General features: G+C 40.2%; 3 protein-coding genes across 5 annotated transcripts; 1 reads left to right on the forward strand and 2 right to left on the reverse strand.

Moving 5' to 3' along the window:
• Positions 1–6,490: 6,490 nt before the first annotated feature.
• Positions 6,491–15,908, reverse strand: LOC103993438 (uncharacterized). Its single transcript, XM_009413510.3, has 12 exons — positions 15,682–15,908; positions 15,401–15,551; positions 14,901–14,978; positions 14,500–14,615; positions 14,360–14,413; positions 13,095–13,182; positions 12,920–13,012; positions 11,157–11,197; positions 10,625–10,678; positions 10,248–10,411; positions 7,701–7,770; positions 6,491–6,923 (listed from the first exon to the last, which is right to left on the reverse strand). The coding sequence occupies exons 1-12, from the start codon at positions 15,793–15,795 to the stop codon at positions 6,798–6,800; spliced, it is 1,149 nt and encodes a 382-aa protein (XP_009411785.1). The 5' UTR covers positions 15,796–15,908; the 3' UTR covers positions 6,491–6,797.
• A 992-nt stretch (positions 15,909–16,900) lies between these two features.
• On the reverse strand, positions 16,901–19,339 carry LOC135644894 (pentatricopeptide repeat-containing protein At2g22410, mitochondrial-like). The gene has a single exon (XM_065162849.1). It carries the CDS (start codon positions 19,324–19,326, stop codon positions 17,476–17,478), a length of 1,851 nt encoding a protein of 616 aa, XP_065018921.1. The 5' UTR covers positions 19,327–19,339; the 3' UTR covers positions 16,901–17,475.
• Positions 19,340–22,923: 3,584 nt separating this feature from the next.
• LOC103993435 (zinc finger CCCH domain-containing protein 53) lies at positions 22,924–27,344 on the forward strand. Of its 3 annotated transcripts, XM_009413508.3 has the most exons (10): positions 22,924–24,697; positions 24,779–24,970; positions 25,073–25,258; positions 25,356–25,453; positions 25,576–25,842; positions 25,939–26,113; positions 26,294–26,545; positions 26,637–26,678; positions 26,768–26,795; positions 26,878–27,344. In XM_009413508.3, the coding sequence occupies exons 1-8, from the start codon at positions 23,697–23,699 to the stop codon at positions 26,668–26,670; spliced, it is 2,205 nt and encodes a 734-aa protein (XP_009411783.2). In that variant the 5' UTR covers positions 22,924–23,696; the 3' UTR covers positions 26,671–26,678; positions 26,768–26,795; positions 26,878–27,344. The 3 variants fall into 3 exon arrangements, with proteins under 3 accessions (XP_009411783.2, XP_009411782.2, XP_009411784.2); XM_009413507.3 differs by having other exon boundaries at positions 26,768–27,344; XM_009413509.3 differs by having other exon boundaries at positions 25,073–25,252; positions 26,768–27,344.
• Positions 27,345–27,962: the final 618 nt, after the last annotated feature.

Genomic DNA, 27,962 nt, shown 5'->3' on the forward strand with positions numbered 1-27,962 from the left:
ATGCTTTGGGATCACTGTGACATGATTTATCTACCATGCATTTCCAGGACACATTGATACATACACTGCAGTTTTAGTACTCGTGAAGGATGATGAGTTATGTCAGACTAAATAGTGTCATCCATATCTACCTTTTCTCTTTCTGTAGGACAAACTTGTTGCTTTCTTGTAGGGTTTGATATTAGGTTGCCAGAAACAGAGCCAGGAAGGAAGGAGTTTTCGGGTTTTCCAAACAACTCATTCTTCTATTCTTCTGGAAGAATGAAATGGACCCTAAGATTAATAAGAAAAACTATGGTAGTTTAGAGTGACACTTTATCTAAGAGTAGATTAACATATTTCGACTTTAGCTCAATCAGGACAAAAGATCTGTGGAGGATGCAAGTAAGTCAGTCAGCTTGGCCATTGAATTACTGTAAGTGCTCTGTGGTGGATGCAAGATTGGATTTGCTAACCTTCAATCGGCTTTCTAGTGTTCTTTCTACTGTCATAGTATAGTTAGGAAATCTGAAGAGTTGGTGTTGAGGATTCATATCTATGCACAACATAAAGCTGGCAACATTTAACATGAATCTTAGAATTCTACTTTGCCCTTCTTATGGGCCACCTCCATATGTTATTATATACACTATAGCTATTCTCTTCTTGATTGTGAAGCATAATCCTTATTTTTCTCACTCCTATGGACTGATGATTTAGGATTGACTTCTTTCTAGATTTTGCTACATTGTTAGGATTGTTCATCAAGTGCTGCTGCACATTCAAAAGTGCAGTATGTTTACCTCAGAATGCTGACTGACACACATGCGCAAGAACATACCTGTCTTCAACATCCTAAACACCATGCATTAGTGCTGCACACTGCACCATTGCTTGTAACCTGTTAGCACTCTGAGGTGCCATATCTTTCCCATCAAATGCCAAACATTCTTAACTTTATAGCTTACATGCCATGCAGTAATTTGTGGAATCAACAGCAGTCATGCAACCTTATTCCTTTAAGTTCTGTGCTTGCGAACTGATTACTTTGAGCTAATTTTTTGGACAAAATGTCACTGAAATATGGTTATATTATCAAGAAAACAAATTTTCAGTGACATTTTGTCCAAAAATTTATTAGGCAAGATGAATTGATTAGTTTGAGTGATCTACTAGAAATACTAAAGAGTAATTAATAGAAAGAGATTTGGATATTCTTGACTTTATTAGAACTATTAGCTTACACAAAGCTCAAGGGGGAAAATTTATGAAGCTTATTTGTTGTTTTTGACTTATATTTGTTTATGTCAAGCTCTTATTACATATTGTTAACTTGAATTAGAACTAAAGCCGGATGTTTATTATGAATCTTGATGGAAAAATTCTCCTACAAATTAGTCATTACATGTTCTGCATATGTTTTCTTATTTCCTCTTGCTATAGTTCAATTGCAGATCACTTTATAGTGGAAGGCGAATCAACCAACTATTGCTACAAACAAATTAATATGACACACCAACTTTTACATGGCATTAGAAACAAGCAGTGGAAAGACCGTAAATTGTTGCATGGGACTCAGATGCATTGAAAGCCGTAAGAACAGCTGTAGATCGAAGAAAGTGATATGAAATGACTTGCTCTGCTTCCAGATGGCATGGAAATAATAAATGTTTTAGGTCGTGCAAAAGCTCTCGTGATGTGAGAAGAGAAGCTCGGCAAATTGACTGGTTTTTCGCCTTCAGATTTGTTGCAGGAGTTGGGAGTTGATAGGTTTATCTTTACCTCCACACGAGCGAGGTATCAACCTCACAGGTAGGCTTATGTTCGATCTAATGGAGACATGGTAGCTTTCAGTTTAGCTGTCTTATTTTGAAGCCGTCCAGTTGAGAGAGTGACAGCCATGACTAGTGCTGTTGCTGCTGCTCTTCCTATTGCGGCCTCTTTCTTGTAAAGCTCACTTTCCAGTGCAAACCTGCAAGCGAGCGACCTCTTTAATAGTGCTTTTTAATGGTTAAACAAATGTTTTGACCAACAAGGATTTGATGTGTAGCAACTTTATATATATATATATATATATATATATATATATATATATATACATATTAGAGGATAAAAAAAATATAATAAAAAATAATAAAAAATAAAGAGATAACTATATGTTCATCATTTTCATATCGACTATATCGGTTTCACATCGCCACATATCTCATAATCAATTTATTTTATCGAAAAAAATAAATATGATCTCGTGTCATTCACGACGAGAAAAATTTCATTTCTAGTCATTTCATTAAAATGATCTAATCGGCTACAAGTACAAAAAAGAATATATAAAAATAAAAAAAATAATACGATCATATCAGATCAAATATATGATATATTTTAAGTAATAATTCTATCTTGATTTAATGGATAATATCTCTCTTGATGATATTTTTTATTGATAAGTTGTTGGATAATCTTCGATCAATTTATATGAAGATCTTAAAATTCACTAATTAAATTAAAAACTAAACTCTAGGGAGTTTCCAAAATTACCTCAAAATATAATGATAAAAATATATTTGAAGAGATGAGAGTTATCCCATATAGTTGATTAGGTTTTGGCATGACTTTACTCCATTGAAAGGTCCATCTAATTTGAAGGACAATTCTTGTTGGAATGTCACGGTCTAACAGGGCTAAGCCTGTTGACATTTTATGTAAGTGATCGTATGGAACATACATCACCGATATAGCTTTCCACAGGTGTTGGTCAACCCATTGAAAAGTCAAAAGCTAGATAGATAGATAGATAGATAGACTCTTGTTAGCCATTAGCATTGGGTCATTGGATCATCTTAATTTTATATTGTAGGGTTATTTTAGGTACTTTGGTTATTTAAGTTTAAGGATTACATGAACTCTTCGATGCTAATGACAAATATAGGAAAATACACTTTATATAATGCAATTTATAAGGGTGTAAATCATAAGTTTGTAAAAGTAGAGGGTGCAAAAAAAAATAAAAATTATTTTATTTTACGCTCGCATAATTTTTGTTTCTTTTTTCACTTTAATATAATTTTATTTATCGAAACTCTTGCTTTACGATAAGATGCATTCATAAAGATTTTAATTATTGATAATAAAATTTTACACCCCTAAGTCATAATAATACATAATTATATGATTTACGTAAATTAAACTTCATTACTCTTAATCGAATTTCAAATTGACTATTGAAATTCTCTGACTTGGATAGAACATTAGATGTCCGAATCAAATTCAAATGATAGATAGTCGGGTTTGAAACTAAAAATTATTAATATTCTATCTATTTTAATTTTTATTGTTAAGTGAAAAGATCGATTTATTTAGTATTTTAATTTTTATCATCACCAATGCGAATTCTTGGAAGAGAGAAATTGTCTATCCTATAATAGTTGACACCTCTCGCATGAGATCTAAACTAGTCATCTGTTCTTGGATCGATATGGTTAATTAGATACCCTACCCTATCTATGCTACACTACCCTACACGTTGGTGCTACTAAAAATAGGTATGGTTGACTCGGCGGCTTGAGATGAGATGGATTCTTTCAGCATTAAACGCGGCAAGTAAATCTCGAACATCTGATCCAGGATTCAGCGCATGGATTTCATGGATCAGCAGCGGATCCCAGGAAGAAGACGACGACGGACTTGTGGAACTCCACGGGGGTGGGGGGGCCTTCCCTCCACGCAGCTGGGGACACGGCTTCTCCTCCTTGACGTGCCACCGGCGAGGGGGACCAGTCACATGGGGTGGCGGCCATCCATTGGACATGAGGGCCTATCGTCGATTCAGAACCCACCATGGTTGCTCGTCTCTGCTCCGTTCCTCTGTTTCACGTCCCTTTCCTCCCTCCCCGCCCCACTTTTGCCTCCTCTGCTCTGCATGTCCACGCCCCCTTCGTAAACGTCCAAGGCTTCAACCGTGTCATGGTCTCGAACGTGAAGCTTTTACCGAGACTTCACCTGCAAGCGTCGAGACTCGATTGATAGAGTCGAATCTTCGTGCAGCTGCAGCTGTCACTTCCATTTGCTTCCTTAAAATGTCCAGCGGCTCCTGAGCGAACTTTTTCTAGTTCCAAACTCGTGCCTGTCAGCTGTTCGATCATTCCCCGCACTCAACCGAGCGAGTGCTTTTTGGTTTGCACCTCTCGCGCATCATTCCAGCGGTGAACGAGAATGGCACATGGGGAGGAGCTTGTTTGGTGTGCGTGATGGATGACCACACAACAGGGCAACATCTTGGACCTAAGCAAATGCTTCATGGATGGCCACCTCATTAATTGCACCACCCACCCACACCTCACATCTGCTTTCATCTTTCATCCATTTGGGAGGAGGGTGACGATGATGATGATGATGACGACGATGATGAATCTAATGTCGTAGATCCCTATCACTACACCACTGCACCCGTTTATGGTTTTACATATATATATATATTTGGTGATATAGGATGATCGACATGCGTTTTACCATCAGCTTCGTACTCTTTTATCCACAGGTCTCTGACAAGTCTGTTTCGTCGTCATGTGTGCCACTGCTGTTCTTGCTAAGGTCCCTTCGGCAGCCACCACTCGTCACAGCAACGCCATGGAGTCTTCTCTTGCAACAGAGATATTCCAGTGCGTGCAAGCCATGGAAGCCTCAAAACCAGCACCAGAAATCCTTCAGATACATCATACATACATGACATAATTTGATCCACTCAACAGAGAAGCAAGAAGCGAAAGGATCCATTACCACCAAAACATCATCAATCCTTCCTTACAATCACCAAATCCAAACAAGAATCGGATATAAAATGAAGAAAACAAAACCAAGCCCCCCACCCCCTTGAAACAATAAGCAAGCAAGACATATCAATATATATATATATCTGTGAAGGCAATGGAGCACGAGGGAACGAAGCCACAACCAAACCACATAGGCGTAAGGGGAATCCGCGATCACCGGGGAGAGGTGGAGTTGGAGGAAGAGTCACAAACGGGGTCGGTGTCGACCTCGCGCTTGTGGAAGCTGCGGTGGCAGTTGCAGGCGGCACAAACGAGGGCTGCGCTGGTTCCCTCCTCCCCGGACGCCATGAACTCCCGGCAACCATCGACTGCGTATCCGCCTATGCTGGCAGCATGGTTCTTCCTGCACTCCTTGTACTTAACCACCTTCTCCTTCTTGGGTGCGGAGCCATTGGAGTCCTTCCTTGGGGCTTGGTGATGAAGGCCCATTCTGGTGTGCGTGGAGTGGAGGGGATGGGAAGAAAGAAACGGAGGGAGGGAATTGGGTGGAGAAGAGAATGGAGGGAGGAGACAACATGGAGGTCCATTTCTATGCGCCTTTGGGGGGGTGGGTTTAAATGGAAGCAGTGGGTGTGGTGGGGGGGAGAAGGGGGCTTTTGGGTTATTTGATCGAATAATGCAGCAGGCTTTTCTTTCTTGCTTTACTCGTGTCAGTAATTTGACTCGCTTTTTATTGACGTGTGACATTGTACCCTTTCCAAGAAGACCCATTCCAACTGGGAAGGTTTAGCCATACAACCACAGCTCACGTTGGCCCGATTCAATCCACCCCCATGATAAATATCATCTAATAATATATTATATATATACATTCGATAAAGAGTAAATGGTGAAGATGAAATTTGATTCCAGAATTTCTATATCAACGGCTGAAATCTTTGCAGTAAGGTAGATGGTCTCAGAAAAACAAGTTTCTAAGCAAAACCTACGCTTAGGTTCGAAATGTAGGATTTATTACTACGTTTGTTATGAAACTTATCCTTTGTTATACAAATCTACAACTACGGAGAGAGAGAGAGAGAGAAAGAAAGAGAGAGAATAAAGGAATTTGATAGCTTTAATGTGATAAACAGATGAGGATAACAATCCTTGGATTGGGTTATGGAGTGACATTAGTTGAGTGAGCCAAATGCTAATACTAAATAAGAATGTTTACCTCTCAGCCAATCACTAATCACCCATAGTTTTTTTTACTTCTTAGAGACAAGGGAAATACGAGCAACCAATAACAAATCATCTTTAACAGGCGGAGGCCGACATCTGATCAACACATCATCATCTCCATTTGATTGATTACTCTAATCTCATTCATTTGATTGATACCCTAATCTCATTCGACTGATGACGACAGATGCGTCATCAGGGACCCATCCTACAAAGTCGACAACGCACCATCAACAATGACGTCGAATTTTGCTCCACAAGGTCGACCATGCACATTTACCACGATCTCAACACACACACAATTCTTAATGACCAACACTCTCTGACTGAATATGTTAATGGAATATCTATATTATCAGATGATAGATATATCATCGATACAATATGTATGTGTAGGATCTTGAACCCGAAACCCCCCAATCTTTCGACAAGATAAAACACACTTAGAAATGAACCTCAATTAGTTCTGATTCCCCTATACGTGTCAAACAACCATAACCTATTGTAATACTTACCAATGAAAAAAATCTTGGACAATATTAAGATATCTAAGGCATTTCCTTGATTCTACAAAAGTATGCTGTATATAAAATAGAACATATCCAGCCATAAGTTTCAAAACCAGCAGAAGAAATCATGAAATATCCAACTTTCTGGACAATGGCAAGTATCTGTTACCTCCAGCATCTGTTACCTCGATCCGAGAACCAGCATGATGTTCATGTTTTGCTGCAGTGCTGACGATCCATAGGCCAGCATTGATGTTTAAGTTTTTCTGGGACACCACCAAAGACACAGAAAGTCCCAACGTTAGATATTCAGAACTTAGTGGAAAAGATCTTGAAGGTCGATAATGTCAGCAAGGACTCCCGCAGCCGTGGTGTCATTGCCTGCTCCTGCTCCTTGAATCACCAAGGGAGAATCTTTGTAACACCTACTATATATTTCAACCTGCCAAATTATTGTATCCAAGAATGGAAATGTGTTAGAAAAAAAGGCAAAATCAGCATGACAATTAAAAGCAATGAGAATACAAATTGAATATATTACATGTGGTTGCTACTGTAACTGATCAGAATAAAATTAAAAAAAAAAAACCAAAAATTGATAGTAGCAGGAGAAAAATAATGAATATAGCATTTCACCGACTCCAATCTTGCACTATGTCCAATGTTATAAAACTGCACATTTGAGAAGTACCTTCATGATCTACAGAATCTATAAGAAATCTTAAATACAGAAGGGAAGATGAAGTGAAAATTCCCAAACCAACTTGGATTTAAGAGCTCTTCAGTATAATGATCTAAGTCACTTAACCAGCAAACATAAGAAGATAAATTCTTCCGTTTGTTAATTGTCTTCTTGTATTGAGAGATTCTGATGGATGTTTTGCCATTTAGTTTTCCCTCAAAAAAAAAAAAAAATCTTATTTACTCTGCAAACTTTGGAAACCCTTTATATAGCCTAATATTGAATCTTGTTAGATCCTGATGAAACTCGAGCCTTTTTCCTTGTTTAGGATGGGTAATTACTTATACTTATTCCTCGTCAAATGATTCAAATATTCTTACATATGGCCAATGGTTGACATATGTAAGGGGCACAAAAGAGGGGCTCTCGTGCTTTCAGGGGTATACTGGAAACTTGGCATTTTTTGGGCCATCAGCAAACACAAATAAATGATGGATATAACAATATTTGTCCCATAAAAACAGAGAAAAAACATACCACATTGTCGCTTCCTCTCAATCTCCCCAATGGAGAATCTTTTGGGAGCTCTTGAAGACCCACCTGACACCTACAAGGATAATATAGATGTGTAATGAAGAATTAAATTACGATCTTAAGAATGCTCGCAGAATACTCATCTTAGTTTTCATCTAAAAGAGAGTGTCACATAAAACAACAATTACTATTAAGTGAAAGTTGGGGGTTTCACACTGTAAGAAATGGACAAACTGCTTTGTACATCTTTTACAATAATAAGAGTTCACACATGTTGGTGTTGTCTGAGCTGTCAAAATGAGCAAGCAACAGCGAGCAGCTTGTGCTCAGCTAAAAGTTTGTCACATTTAAGAACATCTTGTTTAGCTTGACAGCCGTCCTTCACTTGTTTCAGAAAGATTTAAATTGCAATTGGAAAAAAATATATAAATAAGGACCATGATTGGATATTTGACAAAAATGTAAGTTTCAATATTTGTTAACTGAAGTTACAAATCTGAGAACACTAATAAGTGATAATATTTAATAAACTCATGCATTTCTTAAAGGCTACATGAATTCATACAACAACAATATATCCCAACTAATCAGAAACGGCTACATGAATCTTCTTGCGACATTGAACAAAAATTTATGTAGATGACCTCATCTAGCTATCTTTTTCTTTTATATGAGCTCTTCACAAGTTACTTGATTTTCAGATTGAGGACCAGTGGACCAGCTCGAGTTCAACTGAAATATGGAAAAGCTCCTTTACAATCAACCCAACTGAATTTTCCCTTCTATAATGTTGTACCTTGGAAACAAATCAGCCACTAGCCAGTGAATTATCAAAATCAGGTACAGTCTCTTTGTCACACCAGCCCAATAATACCTTTCTTTAAGACCTATCTAATGTGTGGGAGGACTAACCAGGCCTAATTTAGATTCTACTTGTCTAATGCATGAGATTTGTCTAATAATGCATGCAGGTACTGTTGACTAACCCATCCAACATGAGATTTGTGAAACTCAGTTACTCAAGCCCATCAATTGCTTGCCCACTTAATCTCTCCTGTGTATTTAAAATATATATTAAAATGACATTCAAACTCAAACTACTTAATGCAATCTTTGACTTCTAACAGTTGCAATACTTTAAAGAAACAACACTGACTCCACACGAACAAGTTCATCCCCAGACCTCCAGGTTAATTCCAGCGTAAGCCACCTTGGCCAACTACTTTAAGAGGCCATGATGGACCATATTGTGGTCTAACGATTGTTGCATCAGCCCTAGTTTTGAATCGACCGACACCATCAGCCTATACCCATCATATGCTTTGGTCAATAGCAAGAATAGCCAACAATGATAGGGGCTTGGACGACCATCATAGGGGTCCAATCCACTGCAGGACAACCTCGTACAGGCTCTACATTGTATAAGATAACCTTGTTCCAAATCCAAACAAGTTGAGTCAACCCTATACTTACGTCGGTTCAGCATATTACAACCCAAAGTAGCCACAATTAACCCAGTTCAGTCCAGCTCCAGATCATATGGATCTTGGCTGTCACGGTCCAACTTGCAGAAGGCTTACCTAGAACTTGGATGACAACTACTCAGACTAGAGAAAGATATGCAAGCTGTCCAACCTAGAGCATTTCTGGTTGGAATAGGCATAGCAACCTTGTCGCAGGGACACAGCTTTCTTGCCTAGGTACTCGAGCAAGGCAATGCTAAGGAATGCACTCTCTGTAAGCATAGGGCTTTTGATTAGGTGCACCTCCCATTCAATTAAGAGGCAGGTATGTGCCTGGCTGAACCAGTTCAGCAGCACAAAGCTGTAATATCCCAATTATTTTCCCACCATTTAGCTATATGCAAGGCTAATTCCTAGTTGAAGGACAGTTAGATCTGTTGGCAATTATAGCTTTCACCGTGGTTGCTATACTGGCTGATGAATGCAAGTGGTTGATGTGATTTGGGCTTGGCCACCAATTGCAGCCCGCTGGTGACTTTGTTGGGATTAGGAATCAGCAGAAATTATTGAAATAGTTGTTGTACAGGCCAACAAAATAATAGGAATTATAAAACCAATGAAAAATTCTCAATAAATTATTCCATAAGCAACAATTTCAACAAGTTGTAACATCTCAACTATTTAGGATCAGTTACATAGATCTCTTGCCATCATTGATCTATGTAAAAAATAATATCTTAAATTAAATTAAGATAATTTAAATCTTTATTTTTAGTTTCTAGTAAAGTATTTTTAGGTCTCTCTCTACCTCTACCTCTTCTCATACCACACCATCAATATAATCGTCTCGTATCTTGTAGACTACAACATTTGTGTTTTTTTAGCACATGTTTATATCATTTTAAAGACGTCATTCTCATTTTGCTTCCTACTGGAGGTACACCTAATCATGAATGTAAATATTTTTTTTTTAGCAATTTAACATATCTGCCTCAACATTCTCAACTAAAGATGACTCTAAAGTCTAAACAGTATCTTAAGTGATATCAACATCTCTATCAAGTTATAACTGGAGTGAGAAGTGTACCTTGAGCCCTCAATGACGCAAACGTATCGAAGGACTTTTCCTCTGGAAGAAGCTGCACTAACTCTTTCTTGAACATCTCTATCAAGTGAAGGAAGACCAATTCTGAGAAAGTCTTCTGTGGACATTGAATTAGGCCCATGTTCATTTGAGTACAAACTTTCTACCTGCATGTAATTAGAATTGAAGAAGAAATTCTGTCTTGAGTGCTGCTAAATATCATTCAGCAGAGGAGTTTCCAGCATAAAAAAGATGATAATTTTCAATGAGCTACATAAATTTTTATGATCAAACATAATAAACTGATGTAATGCAGGAAAAGATACACATTCCAATCTAAAAGGATAAATCTAAAGAACACAGATGATGCCGATAAAAACCTGTATGTCATCCATGTTAATTCTCCATCCAAGAAGACGGGCAAGGATCAATGCCTGTTTCCACAAAAACCAAGGAAAAGAATAACTAATGCAGGTTTCTTTGGACAAGATAAACAAGTAGCCATCCAAAATAACTCTAAATTTCAATTTCCTATTATGGTAATAATTCCACACACTAGCAGCCTACCAAATTGATATAGAGTAGCAAAAAAATGAAGCTGCCTGTTTAGGTTAGAACTATGAAAGAAAAAACATCTACTGTCAGAAGTTCTTAAGACAGAAGCTATATATACATTCCAAAACTAAATTCAGATATCACTGATGCAAAATAGTAATAAGCCAAAAAAGCTCAACAAATTGACAAAAACTAAAAAGAAAGGTAAGCTTTTTTAATAATAAAGGTTTTATTTAGATGATAAACTGATAATAAAGGTATTTTTGTTGTCAATAAGATTAATTCTTGTAAAAAATACAAGTGAAAGCATAAGCAACCAGAAGAGTATGCAACTGAAAGGCAATCAAGAAGTTGGACCTTTCTGGCAACATCCATCCCACTAAGGTCATCACGTGGATCTGTTAAGAGAGAGGACAACTGTCAGTTTATTTCATAATTTATGTATTCTCTGTTATATAACAATGCATGTCATATTTCAAGGTCAATTATAAACACAACTAGATTTCCACGAGTTACATGGTAACCTCGTACAGATAGCATAGAGAAACAAAATAACTGCTTCCACAATGAAACTCCTATTGTTTTAATTCATTTCGGGAAAGGGGACTTCTTTACCTGCTTAGTGTTTAAGGTAATCTTTTCCCTCTCTTTCAAGAAAACAAATGGATATTAATCTGAGATATGAAATCTCCTCTCTTAAAAATGGAATGATATCAGAGTAGCTGATATGTGTATCTTGCTTTACCTTGGACAGATAATTGCGTATCTCATTGCCATCCAAGATACTATTACTTCATTTTCAAGGTACGACTGACTTGCTCTCTAAATGGAGTTTGGGCTCTTGTCTATAAATTGGGATGAAATAAGAACAAGAGAGAAGGGAGAAAAGAGTGGGCAAGTTCACAAGCGAAGAAAAAAAGAAGAGAGACAAGCTCTTAGCAGATTTGTGAGAGAGAAAAAAAAGTGCACAGCAAAAAGTTCATTCTAGAGGAAAAGAAGAAAATTATGATAGGTAAAAGGATATTCGTCATCCTCTCCTTCTCTTCTCTCTTTCCTCCTCTTTCTTAATTTCTTGACACTGATCCTTAAGCAAGGTTTACCTGTCCAGTGGTAACTAGTAAAGATATTCCCTATCCTCCCATTTTCCCCTTCCCTCCCATAAGGGGAAACTAGAAGGTTGACAGAGAGAGAAAGACTCACAGCTGCAAAAAAAGGAATGAAAAGGAAAGGAAAAATAAGGAAAAAAATGAGGGATACAAAAGGGAGAAAGAGCAGCAGCACTACTTGGACAAATTCTAAAAGAAGGAAATTCAATTCACTACTATATTCTACAAATACGGTACTTACAAACTAAGACTATGGATTAAAAAAATAAAAAAGTAAAATATCATTACTAAGCATGTTATCTTCATGAATATTCTCCAAGTAGGATTACAAAAGGGCATCATGCATGGTTCTACGTTGAGACAAGAACAGTTAAAAACATACTTGGATAATCTTGAGCATATGGAGATGCTTATTTTATTGCTACGCAAAGATTAGACATTTCATGAGAACATTTTTAAGAGTGACATCAAGAGAAAATCAGCAGTGACCATTGACAAAAAAACCCATATAAGGTAGAAGTGGGATTAGCAGTAGGATCTAACATTAGATAGTGACAATTGAATGCCAGCAAAGAGGAATGGTAATGATTTTTATATTGAATACAGTGACAGGTAAAAAGGCCATTGACACATATGCACTGCTATAACTAGGAGAACAGGAAAGAACCAGAAACAAAGAATGGATTTGGAACATCAAACTCTGTACCTAAGTCATAGCCTAAATGAATAAAAATAACTAGTACATGGACAGCCGGATGTGATTGTATGACAGCATGGCTATGATGTAGCAGCAGCAAATGATCAAGTACCTCTGGAGGAAAGATGAGGGTCAGAGAGTGACCAGTCAATCAGTACAACTTCCTGTTCTTAAAAATGAAAGATATCCAAACATTACCCGAAGAATGCATCCAACGGTGAATTAACATTCCAGTTCAACTTTTATATTCAAAATGACTTTATCAGGTACTTATTACTGTTGAAACTAAAATTTAGGGAAAACATTATAGGTTTTACCTGGTTCTGTGTATCCAAGAGATTTAGCTGCGAGAACAACTTTGCTGAATGACTTTCCATCCTCTACTTCACTCATCACATAACCTAGTGTACCTATAAACAAATTTACAGGAATGATTAGCACTAGAATATGAAAACAATGTAGATAGTTGAAGAAGTATCTTTAAATAAATACCACTCAAACTTCCAATGATACGATAAATGGGATCTCCCGACGCAAGCACACGAGTAACAGAAACTATTACTGGAAGGCCTGCTCCAACCTACAAAAACAAACACTGGAGAATTTCATGATCTCCAGCCTCGGGACTACAGATCCTATTTCCTAGCAACTCAAGACAATGAGTAAAAGGTATTAGGTATTATCCATTCAAGTACAAAGTATTAAGAAAAGCCATAGATCAATCAATCAATAATATATCAGACACGAGAAATAGTAGAGCATGGAATCTGGCATGATATCCTTCTAATTTTAAAAGCTAATTTAGAAGGCACAAAGAGTTAAGCTAAGCTATGACTAGAAAGCTAAGTCATAACAAAAAGAAAGGCTAAGAGTAAAAGCATGCGATAGGAACCTTGATAAAAAATAAATTACAGGTCTATTACCATCAGTCATCTTTTCACTTTTACCAAAAAGACAAGTGAGGCAAAGTAATGTTGAACAAGAAGAGAAGAGGCTGAGAAAGATTTTGGGATATGATAAAGAGAATCTCTTTTTTTTATTATCTTGAAGTAACTTAGAACTAAGAGTTCAGTTACAATTCATATATCCATATAGGCTGATTCACCCATCTTTTATAGATGATTTGCACATTAGATACCTCAACCACCAAAAATCTAATTAATTGTTTCAATTTACTAAGAGAAAAAAATACAATATACTATTAATTCTTCGTTTCTTGGAAGTTAGTAGCATGAAACTTCAAAGCTTGGGATTTGGTCATTTGGAACTTGACATTTTGAAATTGGGTGACATGAAAATTGAAATTAATCTTTTCCAGTACTGCCGTTGAACTTCAAATCTATTTATATACTGCATCACAAAGCCTTTCAGGGTGACTTGTCTATTCTATAAATCTTTTCAACAAGCCTCGGGGAATGATCACAAAAGAATAACTTGTTCAGTAACAGAAAAATGAAAACAGACCAATACCAAAGAGTAGACCAACTTAGAGTGACCCTTGTTTTGGTTTGATGAGAAGAAACATCATATAACTTAAAGAAAAAAGAGGAGAAGAGAGAAGGATAAAAAGGTTCATAATAACACTGATGTTCTACCAAGTAAACAGATGGATCACATCAAGAAAGTATAGATCTGTGTTCGCATGATTGATTCAATAACCTCCATCAATCAAATCAAGAAATCATATATACTGATAGAAAATAACTTAATTCTTTTTGTCTTGAAAATGATTCAGCTAAGAAATAAATTGCTCGTACGGTTGATTCAAATCGAATGCGACGGAAGTTGGAGATGAGCTTGTCATAATCGTCCTGCAAATAATGCATTTTTTATTACCACATGATATTAGTTAGATCTTCCTGAAACAGAATAAGAGAAAAAAAGAAGATGAATTTACAATTCCACAAGTAAGTGGCTTCTTGTTTGCCAACACAATGCAGCAACAGAGGTCAACAGTCTCCTTTAATATACCTACTGTCTCAGTGCTGGCAGTGCAATCAACTACAGATAGACCTGTTTAAAATAATCAAGATTTAAATGAAACAGGCATACTTTTTAACAAAGACAAATGAAGAATAAGAAACTCAACATCAGCAACCACAGGAAACTGGCATAGATGCACATTCCAGGAAAAGAGCTCTCTTTTTGGTAAATAGTCACCTCCATGTGCATTAGAACTAAAATCATGCAGCAGCATCAGCCAATGCCACATCAAATATTTCTGATACTCATCATGTCCGGAACACACAAAAGATACAACATAATGTCTTAGCTCAGAGTCTCAGACATTCTACATACCAGTGGTTCTGCCAAGTAAACCCGCAATATCAAGAATCTTTGTAGTGGCTTCTGAATCCTTGAACAGGTGACAATGTCCTGAAATCAAGTATTCAAACACCATAAATGATATTGTACAGATTTAATATGAATAAAAACTTGGTAATCCAATCGCATTCAAAGTCAATCAGCCAATCATCAATCTCCAATTCCTATCTATAAGTCGTACTATGATTGGTTGGAAGAAACTCAATTAGGTTAAATTTGAGTTGTCAATGCTTAAAGTTGTTATATTTTATCTGAAGACAACCTAAAAGATAGAATCATTTTCCTAGATCTCGTTCGAGAAACATTTTGTTGACTTCACTGCTATTCAGTGTTCTGGAAATAGAAGGGCATTTTGACATCCGAACTTCTAATATATCCAATCATTCAACAATCTGTTCCACAACTGTCGCAAGAAACAAAAGAATGGCAATGTAGAATGGTAAACCAACGAAAAATATTTCAAGCTGACAAACCAAAATCAACAAGGGCTGAAAGAGATGAGGATGAGGATTTTATCCGGTAAATCTCGGTCAAGAAGGCATCATCGAACCCCATCGTGGCGACATCTTCCACCAGGAGCAACGAACGGCTGTCACAAACCCCCACCACTCGCAGAACCAACCCCTGACAAAGAAAGAAGGGTCGGGAGAGGCGGTGTCAGAAGAACGGATGGACAAACGAAGCAGCATCAACAACAACCAGGATGAGCAAACCATCACGAACAGCATTAGATGCGAGAAGGGGAGAGACATGCCCGTTTGGAGTGAAGGTGGCGCGAGGCGACGATGTGGTGCAGGAGATCGCGGCCGACGCCGCCACAGCCCAACAGCAAAACGGGTATGGTCACGGTGGTTATGCCCTCCGTCATCTCGCTTGCCACCGCCTCTCGGCCTCCTTCCGGTCTTCCCTAACTAGCGCAGTACCGGAGTTTAGTTATCTCTAATGCGGAGTAAGAGGCTGAAGAATCCATGGATCCGATCCGATCAGATCAAAATCGGACCGTGTAATGTGAACCAACAAATCTTCATATCATCTGACCAAATTTGTAGCGAATTCCTAAGGTTTTGTGTGTCCAAATATTTGTTTTGTTTCAAAGCAAATATATAATCAAAAGATCATTTTAATATGCATTGGTAATATGTATTTCATAATCTAAATAGATGAGATTTGTAGAAATGGCAAAACGTGCAATCGCCACAATTCCTCTCTTCTTTTCTCTCTGCGTAGTATTTATTCTCTTTTCGGTCTCTCAAGAGGGTACATTCATTCTCTAAAGAAAGAAGATTTCTAATAGAAGATTGCTTATACTTTGTTCCTTACTAGATGACTCTTATCCATACAAGCTTTAGTAAACTGGCATTCAAGAGAAATCAATGGTTCTACTTCATTTTAAAGTGTAGGCAAAACAAACATTCTACAAGAGGTACTAAAAGAGGCACATCCATCTGCATGAACTTGAATGATGGATAATCTAATTAAGTTCTTGAACAGATAGTACAATGTCACAACATAAATTTAGGTGTCATCGCCTTCGGTGGCGTAATTCTTCTGAATTTCTATATAATAACTTGATCCAAAATGATAAATTGACTATTAAATTTAAAGCCAAGATATCAAAGCTATCATCGATATAAACATAAGAAAAATGCAAGCATTGGCTAATCCAGAGTCTCAATTCGCTATCCAACATGGCTTTCATGCCTAAATATGATGAAATAATATGTTTCAGTTATGGAGTACAAAACTACGATTGTATTTTAGTTAATAGACATAATTGCAACATACATTAGCCAACTTCCCAGAAACAGTATCAATAAATTCATCACTATCAGTTGCAGCTGAAAGAATCATACTTAAGTCTTCCATATTCTGGGGAAAAGTAGGTTATGTTTATTATTTTTTCAATGCAAACAAAACCTTGGAAATCTTAGTTTGGTTCACAACTGCATCAGCTAGTCCTAAGGTTCTCCCCCTGACCGACGAAAAAAACCAGTAAGGATTTACTTCCAGATCACCAAACTGATTCATTTCGGCTGTCACAAAGAATCTGAAAACTTATTAAGCCATCATTTTGTTGGTTCCACATGTATATTAGTCCAATCTGCCACAGGAATTTTGGATACTACAGGGTACAGAGTCACCAAAATTTAGTGCTGCTTCATCTAACAAACAGCAGCACTAGCTCTTCTAAGCGAAAAAGTTGGGTTACTTTTTACATTACTGTTCCACTCATAGCCGAGCTGTGCAACCTGTAAAGACATTTTGAATATATACTGCAGATTGTTTGCTGGATACACATGTAAGTTGCTTCTCCAAGGTGCCAAAGAATTTTATCGCATTATCATGGCAGGCGAAAACAATTTAGCGTGTAACCAATATATGGTGTCTTGCATCTCACAGTTTGGAAACACCTCCATTGGTATCTGAATGACATCTCTAATCCTTGAATCATGAGCCCGGTCAACTTGGTAATAATCGATTAGAGCAAGTGCCATGACAAATAAAATCTGGTCACTTGTTATCCAGAAGCATTATGCAGTTAACAGAATCAGATAGGAACACCTTGTTTATTCACCATAAGTGGCATTTCAGCAGCCGTTAACTCATCTGCCAAGTTTGTAACTTCGATCGAGCTACAACCAGGTATTTTCTGCACATCGGTATACTCCATTGTTTCTCTAACTTTCATGGAGTCATTCCATCTATTTCCACTGGAATAGGTGTCGGACAAAAGCATGTAGTTGCCATTGTTACTAGGATCCAATTCATTAAGCTTCTCTGTGGCTATCTCGGCCAAATCCACATTGCCATGTGTGTGGCAAGCTCGAAGCAGTGTCCTCCATATGATTAGATCTGGGGTCATTGGCATCTCCTTGATGAAATTGTAAGCCTTATCCAACTCACCGGAACGACTAAGAAGATCAACGACACAGCCATAGTGCTTCATCTGTGGTTCCAACCCATAAACTTCCTTCATGCTCTCAAAATATTTGAGCCCCTTGTCAACCAATCCACTGCGAGCACAAGCATTCAAGACGGCAAGGAAAGTGACATCGTCAGGCCGGAATCCTTCTCTCAACATATCAGTAAATACTTCTAGAGCACTATTAACATAACCATTAGCAGCAAGTCCAAACACAATGACATTACATGACAATGTATCCTTCTCTTTCATCTCCATGAAGACTTCGAATGCATCCATTATACATCCACATTTTGAGTACATATCAATCAGAGAGTTTCCGACATAGATGTCCGTCCTGATTTTCTTCTTTCGAATGTAGTTGTGGATCCACTTACCTAGGTTGAGTGCACCAAGATGGGCACAAGCTGACAGCACACTGACAATAACAATTTCACTTGGTTCAACCTCTGCCTCCTGCATCTGCTGAAATAGTGCCAAAGCTTCTGAGAAATGGTTTGCTTGGAAGCACCCTGTGATTATCGAACCCCAAGATATCAAATCCCTCTCAGGCATGCTATCAAAGATTCTTCTAGCGGAAACTAAATCCCCAGCCTTAGCATAAGTTGTAATCATAGAATTTAAAGTCATCATATTCTGCTCTCTCATCGCATTAAATATCCTTTCAGCAGAATTTACTAAACCTCGCCTACCGTAATAGTCAATTAAAGTATTTCCCAGGTAAACATCCACCTCTACACTGTTCTCTTCTATATACTTGACCATGGATTCAGCCAAGTCCCACTCTCCCAAGTGAGTGCAAGCAGAAATGACGTTGACCATGGTCACCTTATCGGCCTTGATACCTTCCGCCTGCATCGCTTCAAAAAGACCCAATGCGTCCCTCAAGCGGCCGTGTTGGCTGCACCCACAGATCAATGAGTTCCAGGAAACCAAATCTCGCGCAGGCATTTCCTCAAACACCAAACTTGCGCGACTAATATCCCCGCACACCGAGTAAAGATGAACTAACGAATTGGAAACGAAAACATCCGACAGAAACCCGAGTTTGAGACAATGTGCGTGCACCGTGCTTCCTTCTCTTACAGCTGAGATCCGTGCGCAGGCCTTTAGTGCAAAAGGGAAGGACATGTGATCTTGCGGGACGCCTTGTGCTCGCATTAGGTTGTAGAAAAGGATGGCATCATCGGGCGCTTCACTACGGGCGAATCCTCGGATCATGGTGTTCCAGAGGAAAGTGTTGGGTTCTTGTACTTGTTCAAAGACACGACGGGCGTGGGTCAAGTGAGGCGGGGAGAGAGCATAGGAGATGAGGACCCTGAAAATAGGGGACGATGAGTGCTTGTACAATCCTGTGACGATGAGGTGGGAATGGAGTTTTTTGATGGCTTCCATGGGCGGCAGGTTTACAATGTTTTGTCTCGGTTGCCATCTGAAGTGGGAGGAAACCATGAATGAAATGACCTCCAGGTTCATACCGCGGCTACAGGAAGACACGATTCATGATTTCATAACCATGTGTATATATATATATATATATATATATATATATATATATATATATACCTCTCTTTTTTTCCTCAAAACAGTATTTTAATATAAAAAATATTCAAATTATCCTTAAAAAATTTCACTTGTTACAGTATTTTAGTATATTATAATACTTTTGACTTGTTATAGTGTTTTACCATCTCCCCCTTTTCGATCCTTTCGTGCAGGCGATTGTCTTCCGGTATATGCGTCACAAACAACATCCTAGAAGTCATTCTTCGTTAATGACATATCACAAAAGAGTGTATATCAGTCAACCGTCGACATAAATGAGCCCCTGAAGGATACATGGATCCATCCTAATCAGTCATCAATTTCTCTCCATTGACCGCTCAAATATAAAAGTTATTCTCACTCCAATACTAATTTTACTATCGGAAGGGTTGGGTCGAAAACTTCCTTAATGTTGATCATTTGTGTAAGGATCCTAATGAAACCAAGGTACATCTCGATTCGTCTCTAGAATACCGATGAAGCTCGGACCATCTCGGTCCAATGCGAAATTCACCTTAGGCGAACAAGTAATACCTCGGGATTGCATCAGTTGAATCTCCTCCCACTCCAACCACCTCTCATTATTATCATATGGACCCTGTGGATGAACTTATGTCATCGTGATGGAATCAAGCTATATTGACTTATCAATGATATCAAGACAACACTAAATATAATTGAACTCATCGAGATATGATTTCTATTTTGTTATAGTAAGAAGACAAATAGATGGACTAACCATTATGGTGAGATCGACAACTCGAGCAGAGATCAGCATGTTGCCTTTCATATTAGTGTTGCTGGTTTAGGACAATACTATGTTGCCTTTGGAGCTTAATTAGTGGCCTTCCATTATGTGGCAAGAGATCCAAATTGGAATAGTCCATCCACTATGCAAGCATCAGAGTCCACATACACATATTGTCATGCAATCTTGCATATTTTAATTCCATTCTCTTTGTTCTCAAGCTGGATTCCAACTCTGTGAGAGCTGAAAGCTCAGCTTCCAAATTTAGTTTGTGCATGAGACTCCAGCTTAGTGTTGATTATGGGCGTAGCTGTCGGTAAGGATGTGATGGCATGACACTGTTGACAGAAACAAATAAAATAAGTAAATGTGATTTCCAATTGGCATGTAGCCTTCAAGCTGGATGGATGGGACTATTCAGAAGTTGACTCTCCTTGATTAGGATAAGGAAAGCTCTTCAGGTAGGAATCTGTACAGTCTTTGTTGATGATGTTATAAGACAATCTCAAAGTACACATGTAATTTTACTTTTATTTTCCGTGGTATCCATAGAAATATTATGATCATTGGACTGGGAAGAGTGTATTGCCTCTATCACTTGATATGCAAGAGAATGGTCCATTGCATAATCGTTGCAGGATAGCTAAATGGTAAAGGGGAATATATAGTTATTTGCAACCAAAAAATAAATAGATTGAGTTGCTGTTTGCTTGTCTCCATGTATGATCGCTGCCTATATAAAGATATAAAGTGGAGAAGGGGGAATATGTTGGGAAGTCAACAAATGAGAGGAGATCACAATTTGATTTTGACTTACTTATAACCCAATTGGATATGCGATGTTTCAAATCACAGATCCACACGCATCAGCTCAATTATTTTTGACATGTTGATAATATACTCTGATCACTTAAACTTTTACAAATGAATTATTATTTGAATGACTTGGCGTTGATAAAAAAAACCATCTTTTTAATCTCTAATTGGTGAGGGCCTATACGTCAAAGTATTCCGATGATTATTGTCTAAAAGAAATAATTACTTAAAATTTTTAATATTATATATTAAAAAAATAGATAAATTTTTTTTCGTGTTAAGTCAAAATTTAGTTGTCCAAGTAGGATGTGAATTCAGAAGTAACAAAAGTTCTATTTCGTATTTATTTCTGAATGGTGTGGAGAAACGTCAAATCTCTGGGGTGTATATAAGAAAATTCTTATGTTTGAATTGAATGATGAGGTTGTTATAGTGAATGCACAAAAGATTTATAAATTATTATGTGTGAAGAAACGTACACGATGAGTATTTTTATAATGTGGTTTTAGGTTCGTTATGCTTATAGATGGATATTAATATCGAGGATGGTTACACATCTCTCAACCCTAATGAAGTTATATTATGTTCAATTCATAGCACATGCGATAGTCGTGATGTTGTTGTTAATATTCGGGGAACATTAGTCATATACGATTAAAATGATAAGGATACGATACCAAAATATTGATCATATCATTATTTTCCTATCATTTATCCCTCGTTGAGTCTTGACGAGCGTAGCGAAAGCGAGGCATGATCAGATTCTCACTTTACTATCGATACCAATAAAAATGGGTAATTATTTATCCATCATCGAAGTGAGGGTTTTGGACCGTTTCAATCATGTTATCGTCAAATAGTACATTGTGGATCGTATCGATTGAATCATGTCAAATGTTTTATCGTCGAAAGAGACACTTTAAGCTGTTGAACTGTGCTATCATTGAATAAAATACTTTGACTATCTTATGTTTATCTACCCTAAAATCTTCCATGCACATGAGATCATAATTCCTTTTTTTTTTGTCATTGAATGAGACATTGTTGCTGGATTGGTTGAAAGGAGAAAGAATGATCCCTTTTTATTTTTGCCTCCAGTCCTCCTGTTGTTTCAATGCAGGAATCACTCAACCAGTAGCTTTCCCAACAACTACTACATGGGTTTTTTTGCTTCACGGCCTCATAGTGGGAGGACTACTTGGAAGGGGAGTGACTCCTATGCCTCCATGTGAGAGCCTCTGACAGCCATCAGTAGCAACCCCAACTTTAAAGCGGTGTTGTTCCCCGTCGGCCCCACGAGAGAGAGAGAGAGAGAGAGTCCTCTTCAGCACAATGTTCTGATTCCATGCATGTGGCTGGAGAAAAGGCTACTATGCCTCCCGCCATGATTGCCAAGCTAATCCAATGCAGATGTTTGAGATGGGGAAGGCAAAACTTTCAAAGAGAGATCATTCGGGCGTTGGTGAACTGAGAGTACTATGGATCGCATGGCAATTATGGTGGGATGGAAATCTGGTGATTGAGAACACATCCAAAGGCCACACATTTCTGATGGGTGTGTACTAAGTGCAGAGTGCACATCAGGGCAGCGATTAGTGGCTATCTTATTCTCGGCGAAAGCAGGAGCAAATGGATAGGATCTGCTCCAGCTGAGCACAGTGAACCGCAGATAAGATTAGATTCAACAAGCGTCTCTCTCAAAAAGGAGGATTCAGAGGGAGAAAGATGTACTTGGTGGCACTCATTTACGACTAATTCGGAGATGATGAGAGAAGAAATCGAAGGAAAATGTTAATCTTCTGTGCTCCGACTTGCCATTGCTTCTAAATTAATAGAGTCGATGTTGGAGAGCATTATGTGTTTGATTGTGACATAATTGCTTGTTAATGGACGTCGATCTCACAATGGCCATTTGTCACGGTTAAAGAAGGAGCGACAGGACCAACATGGAGAGCGCTCAGAGGGGGACCCGGCGCACGACGAATGGGGGTGTAAAGACGGGGAACCTGGCAGCAATGGAGAAAGGACTGATGGCGTATGTGTGAGAATGAGAGCAGGGCCAGAGGACGAAAGAAAGAGAAGGCAAGATTGGAACTTTGAGCTTATCCATGGGAAAGAACAATGGAGACACTTCCGGCCAGCTGCTAGTAGCCACAGCGGAGGAGGAGGAGGAGTCGCCGCTGGGTGGATGGTGGCGGACGTGGTGACCGTAGCGAGCTGAGCTCCACCAGTCCAATCAAAGCAACAACCACCACCAGTAGCAGCAGCAGCACCACCTCGGGAATGGAGTCACCGCGGAAGAGAGAGAAAGGGAGGGGCGCACTCCGGTGAAACAGCGAGGAGAAAAACAAGGGAAAGCAGCGTTCTTTTTCTCTTTGAAATTGAGAGTTTGTAGCTGAGCCGAGCCCTCTCTCTCCTCTGTTCTCAGCGTCTGGGAACGCCAGTGGAGAGTCTTGCATTAAATTGGCAGCAAAAGAATCGTTTATTTTCTTTCTTCTTTCTTTTATTTTCTTCTTTTTCCTTTGTTTTCTTCTCGCTTATCCTCTTTCTCGCTGAACACTGTCCCCCTCCCTTCCTTTTAAAACCAACGCCAAAATTGTTCGCTTTCCTTTTACATCTGTCTTCCTTACCTTTTCCTACTTCTCCCTCTTCTTGTCAAAAACACAAAAAGTGGGAACTTGGTGGCAATAGCTCCAAGGTCGTGTTTGTGGGAGATTTGGTTGCTTAATCGAACCAAATGGACGCCTTCGAGGCGACTCAGGTGGTATTCTCGCGGATTCAGAGCTTGGATCCGGAGAACGCCGCCAAGGTCATGGGGCTCTTGTTGATCCAGGACCACGGCGAGGAGTTGATAAGGCTGGCCTTTGGCCCCGACGCGCTTCTCCAGTCGGTGGTCCTCAAGGCCCGGAAGGAGCTCGGCCTCCTCCCGCCGGCCACTTCCCCGTCCGCCGCCGCCAGCGCCGCTCCTTACGCGTCCCTCCTCGGCCGGCAGGGTTTTTCTGCTCGGTTCTTCGGCGGCGGCGCTGGCCCCCTCGCCGAGAGCTCGTCCCCCTCGTGGGCTCCGCCCTCCGTCTTCTCCCGCACCAATAGCAACGCTGGTGGCGCCGGCGATGAGCTCCAGAGCTCGGATGAGCTCGAGAACGCGAGCAATCCGGCGCCGACGCAGTTCTATGACGGTAGTGGCGATGGAGCGGATCTTATAGACGAGTTCCAGCTACAGGATCAACTCTCCTTTTTGAACGATGGCGCAGCCACTGCCGCCCACGGCCTCCAGATCGGTCCAAAGAGGGACCTTTTTTACCAGGAGCTGGACGGGAACTTCCGAAGCCCGAGCAGCCACGGGGAAAACGCGCTCTTTCCTTACTCCGGTGGCTGGGCCTCTGCTGCAGGGAACCACCGCCGGAGCTGCTCGGCCACTGACAACTACCTCGGCTCGGAAGCTGCCGGGTTGGGGTGGAAGCCCTGCCTCTACTTTGCGAGAGGGTATTGCAAGAACGGGAACAGCTGCCGCTTTCTCCATGGGCAACCAGACGACTCCAACGCTGCCATGGCCGGCGGCGGCACGGTGGACGCCGCTCTTGAGCAGCAGTGCCAGGAATTGCTGTTGAGGTCTAAGAGCCCGAGGCAGTTAGCGGCGTCCGCCTTCCCTTACTCCCCCACAGGGTCGGTGCCGGCGTCGCCTTCAGGCACGAATAAAAGCATGAACTTTCTCGTCCAGCAGCAGAGTGAGAGTCAAAGGTAGCATTTTTAACACCAAACCGTTGCAGCCATTGCCGGTGTATGGAATGGATTAAGTTTAGGTAAATCGAATATGAACAGGGCGATGGCAGCCGCGACGGCTGCAGCTCTTATGCTGGGAGGCAATGGGAGCCACAAGTTCATGGGGCGACCTTGGATGATGGAAAAGAGCGATTTTGCTACCGGCATGGCAAATCCTGGCTCAAGGCAGATCTACCTCACATTCCCAGCCGACAGCACCTTCAGGGAAGAAGACGTCTCCAATTACTTCAGGTCATTGTTCGATGAAGTGTCCATGAGAAACCATTTTTAGCTGCTCTCATTCTTTTTCGCTTCTAATGGTGGAAATGTTTTGGCTTGTCGACCAAATTGCAGCATCTACGGTCCGGTGCAAGACGTAAGGATCCCTTACCAGCAGAAGAGAATGTTTGGATTCGTGACCTTCGTCTACCCAGAGACAGTAAAGCTAATCTTGGCCAAAGGCAACCCCCATTTTGTCTGTAATGCTCGAGTTCTCGTCAAGCCTTACAAGGAGAAGGGCAAAGTCCCCGACAAGTACAGGCACTCTTTCTTCCCATCTTTCTCACCACCCCTTACCACTTCTTTGTAGATGCAGGGATTTAATTATGTGTAGACTTGTTCCTCCACATTTGTCCAGAAAGCAGCAGCAACCGCAAGCTGAGAGAGGTGACTTCCCTGGGTGTACAACTCCTACTGGCTTGGACACCCGAGATCCCTTTGACTTCCCGCAACTTGGTAAGAAGAACATCTCTGGCGCCGCCATGTCCATCGCTTCAGTCTCACTCGCATTGAATTCTTAACTTCCCACCCGACGCATGCATTTGTTCTTTACTCATTGATCTTTTGGTTCATCTTAGGATCTAGGATGATGTTCAACAACAGCATCAACCAGGAGGCACTGCTGAAGAGGAAACTAGAGGAGCAGAAGCAAGTAGCAGAACTCCAACAAGCGATCGAGCTACAAAACCGGCGATTCATGGGCCTGCAGGTCCTCGACCTCAAGAACCGAAACCACTTCAATTCCATCGCTACCACGACCACCAACAATATTACCAGTCCTATCATTGCCACGACTCAATCTAATGGTGGAAGTAGCACTTCCCAGGAAGAACCAACATGCCAAAGTGAGGACTTGTCCCAAAAAGAAACGATGATCTTGCATTAGGTTAATTCTTCTTTCATGCTCCAACAATTGACTTCGACAACTTTTCTGTTTGTAGATAAGAACTCGAATCCTGTTGCAGCAGCAGCTGCTGTTTCAGTGGCAGCAGAGCCACTGCAGAAGGCTGCTCAGCAGTCGGCAGTCAAATCACAGAAGCCTGATTCTGTTGATAAAAGAGAATCTTGTGACGGTGAGCCAACCTGCAAAGTTGCAGATATTGGCTTCCAACAAAGGTAATTGAGCTAATTCCTCGCACTTCTTTCTGTGATTTGATTTGTCTTTCCCCCATTGCTCTCTGGTGCATTTGCTGCGCACCTGCAAATGCATTAAATACTCCTAGAAAGGTGTTAGAAAAGAAGAGGTTGGAAGAAACAAAGTTCCGTAATCGATTGGCTGTTTCATTTAAATAATAGCTGCAGCAGCGTGGAGCATAACCTGCCGGATAGTCCCTTTGCATCACCCACGAGAGCTTCTTCTTCTTCTTCTTCTTCTACCTTCATGGGACCCGCTTTCTCAGCTGCACTGCCTGCCGAAGAAAACCTAGTCGAAGCTGCTTCGCTCTTCGGTACTGGCAACAACCGACTCATCTCCTCCACCCTCTTCCCGTCCACCACCACCACGCTTGACATGCCATCCCTCAACGCCTGCTTCTTCCATTTGCCCAGGTACGTGCTTCGTCCAACTCCTGCGTCTTACCACGCCATCACATCCAAGTTTCAGTAAGTTGAATCCATTGCATTGTCACCATGTCATCAGGCTTTCATCTGACCAAGGAGCTGTAGGAATGTGAATAATGGAGTGAGTAACAATCTTTTTCCACCATTAATTCTTCAATCATCATAACTCCGTAACCTCTGATCGCTCTTTTGTCATCATGCTGTGTGCAGGAAGACCATGAACTTTTGGAAAGAGAAGGTAAAGTATACTTGGTAACGGAGTTATAGGTTGTTTCCCTAATCCTTAGTATGGAGTTAAAGATCACTGTTATCCTTTTTAGGTTTAGCCATAGATTACATATAGAGAGAGAGAGAACTACGTACCTTCATTCCCTTCACACCCAAGAAAAAGGACCATAAGCTATATCATCAAAGTTGTATTACCGTAGTATCATCGTACTTCTACTACGAGTTATGGTTGTGAAGTTGCCCTTCACCTTCCCCACAAGCAGCGAGTACAGACACCAAACAGAAGAAGACAAAGGCCACACTTGACATCAGGAAAGGACAGCAGCGGTAAGGACCGAGCTATCAGAGAGGAGAACGTGAGAGAGAGAGAGAGAGAGTGGAATCATCATCATCACACCATGACCCACTGTCCTTTCTCCTGTATCCTTCTCCTTTCTCGCTAAGCTTTTCCTTGTCTAATTCTTTTTCTTTCTCTCTTTCTTTCTTTCTTTCTTTCGAGTGTTACTGTAGAATGTCACAAAGAAAAGCAAAGGAAACCGACAAAAAGTTGCTGCTCTTCTTTTCTTCTTGTCTTGCCATGAAAGCTTTGTTGAGGTTTTACTGCCCGTCAAAGTGTCTAACCTTGTCCGGAAGGGGGTAAATAAAAGGAAACCCTGTCAGCAGTATCATCAGCTCTGCATGCCATGGCATACGTACGGTCACGAACTCTGACCACATCGTCTCTCTCTCACACTCTCGCTGTCTTATCTTTGGCGAATCCAATAGGAGAGCTGATGTGGAGCCCAGGTCGATGCCCTGTCAGCCAACCGGAGTCGGTGACGGGCCAACGTTGCTGACTTTTCAAAATCGCTGACAGGCCAACCTCACATTGGGGCCCACGTATGGTCCTTTTCATGATCTGTCAGTGAATGAGTGCGGGTAAAGAAATGGCGTAAATTATCGATATTATGTTGATGGTTGGTGAATAGTATATGCATGTGTTTTCTCGCTGCTCATCGATGGCGAGGTCGAGTTAAGGCTTTGGAAGCACAGCAGTCTATAAGTAGGGATGACGGAGCTTAAGAGAGAGAGAGAGAGAGAAGTTGTGTTCTGATCACCGACGATGGTGATGGGGAGTGACATGAGAGCGGTGATTGAGACGTAGCGGAAACAGCGGGGAGTTACGGATTGCTGATAA

The sequence above is a fragment of the Musa acuminata genome, chromosome BXJ3-8 (assembly GCF_036884655.1).
Source record: "Musa acuminata AAA Group cultivar baxijiao chromosome BXJ3-8, Cavendish_Baxijiao_AAA, whole genome shotgun sequence".
Lineage (NCBI taxonomy): Eukaryota > Viridiplantae > Streptophyta > Magnoliopsida > Zingiberales > Musaceae > Musa > Musa acuminata.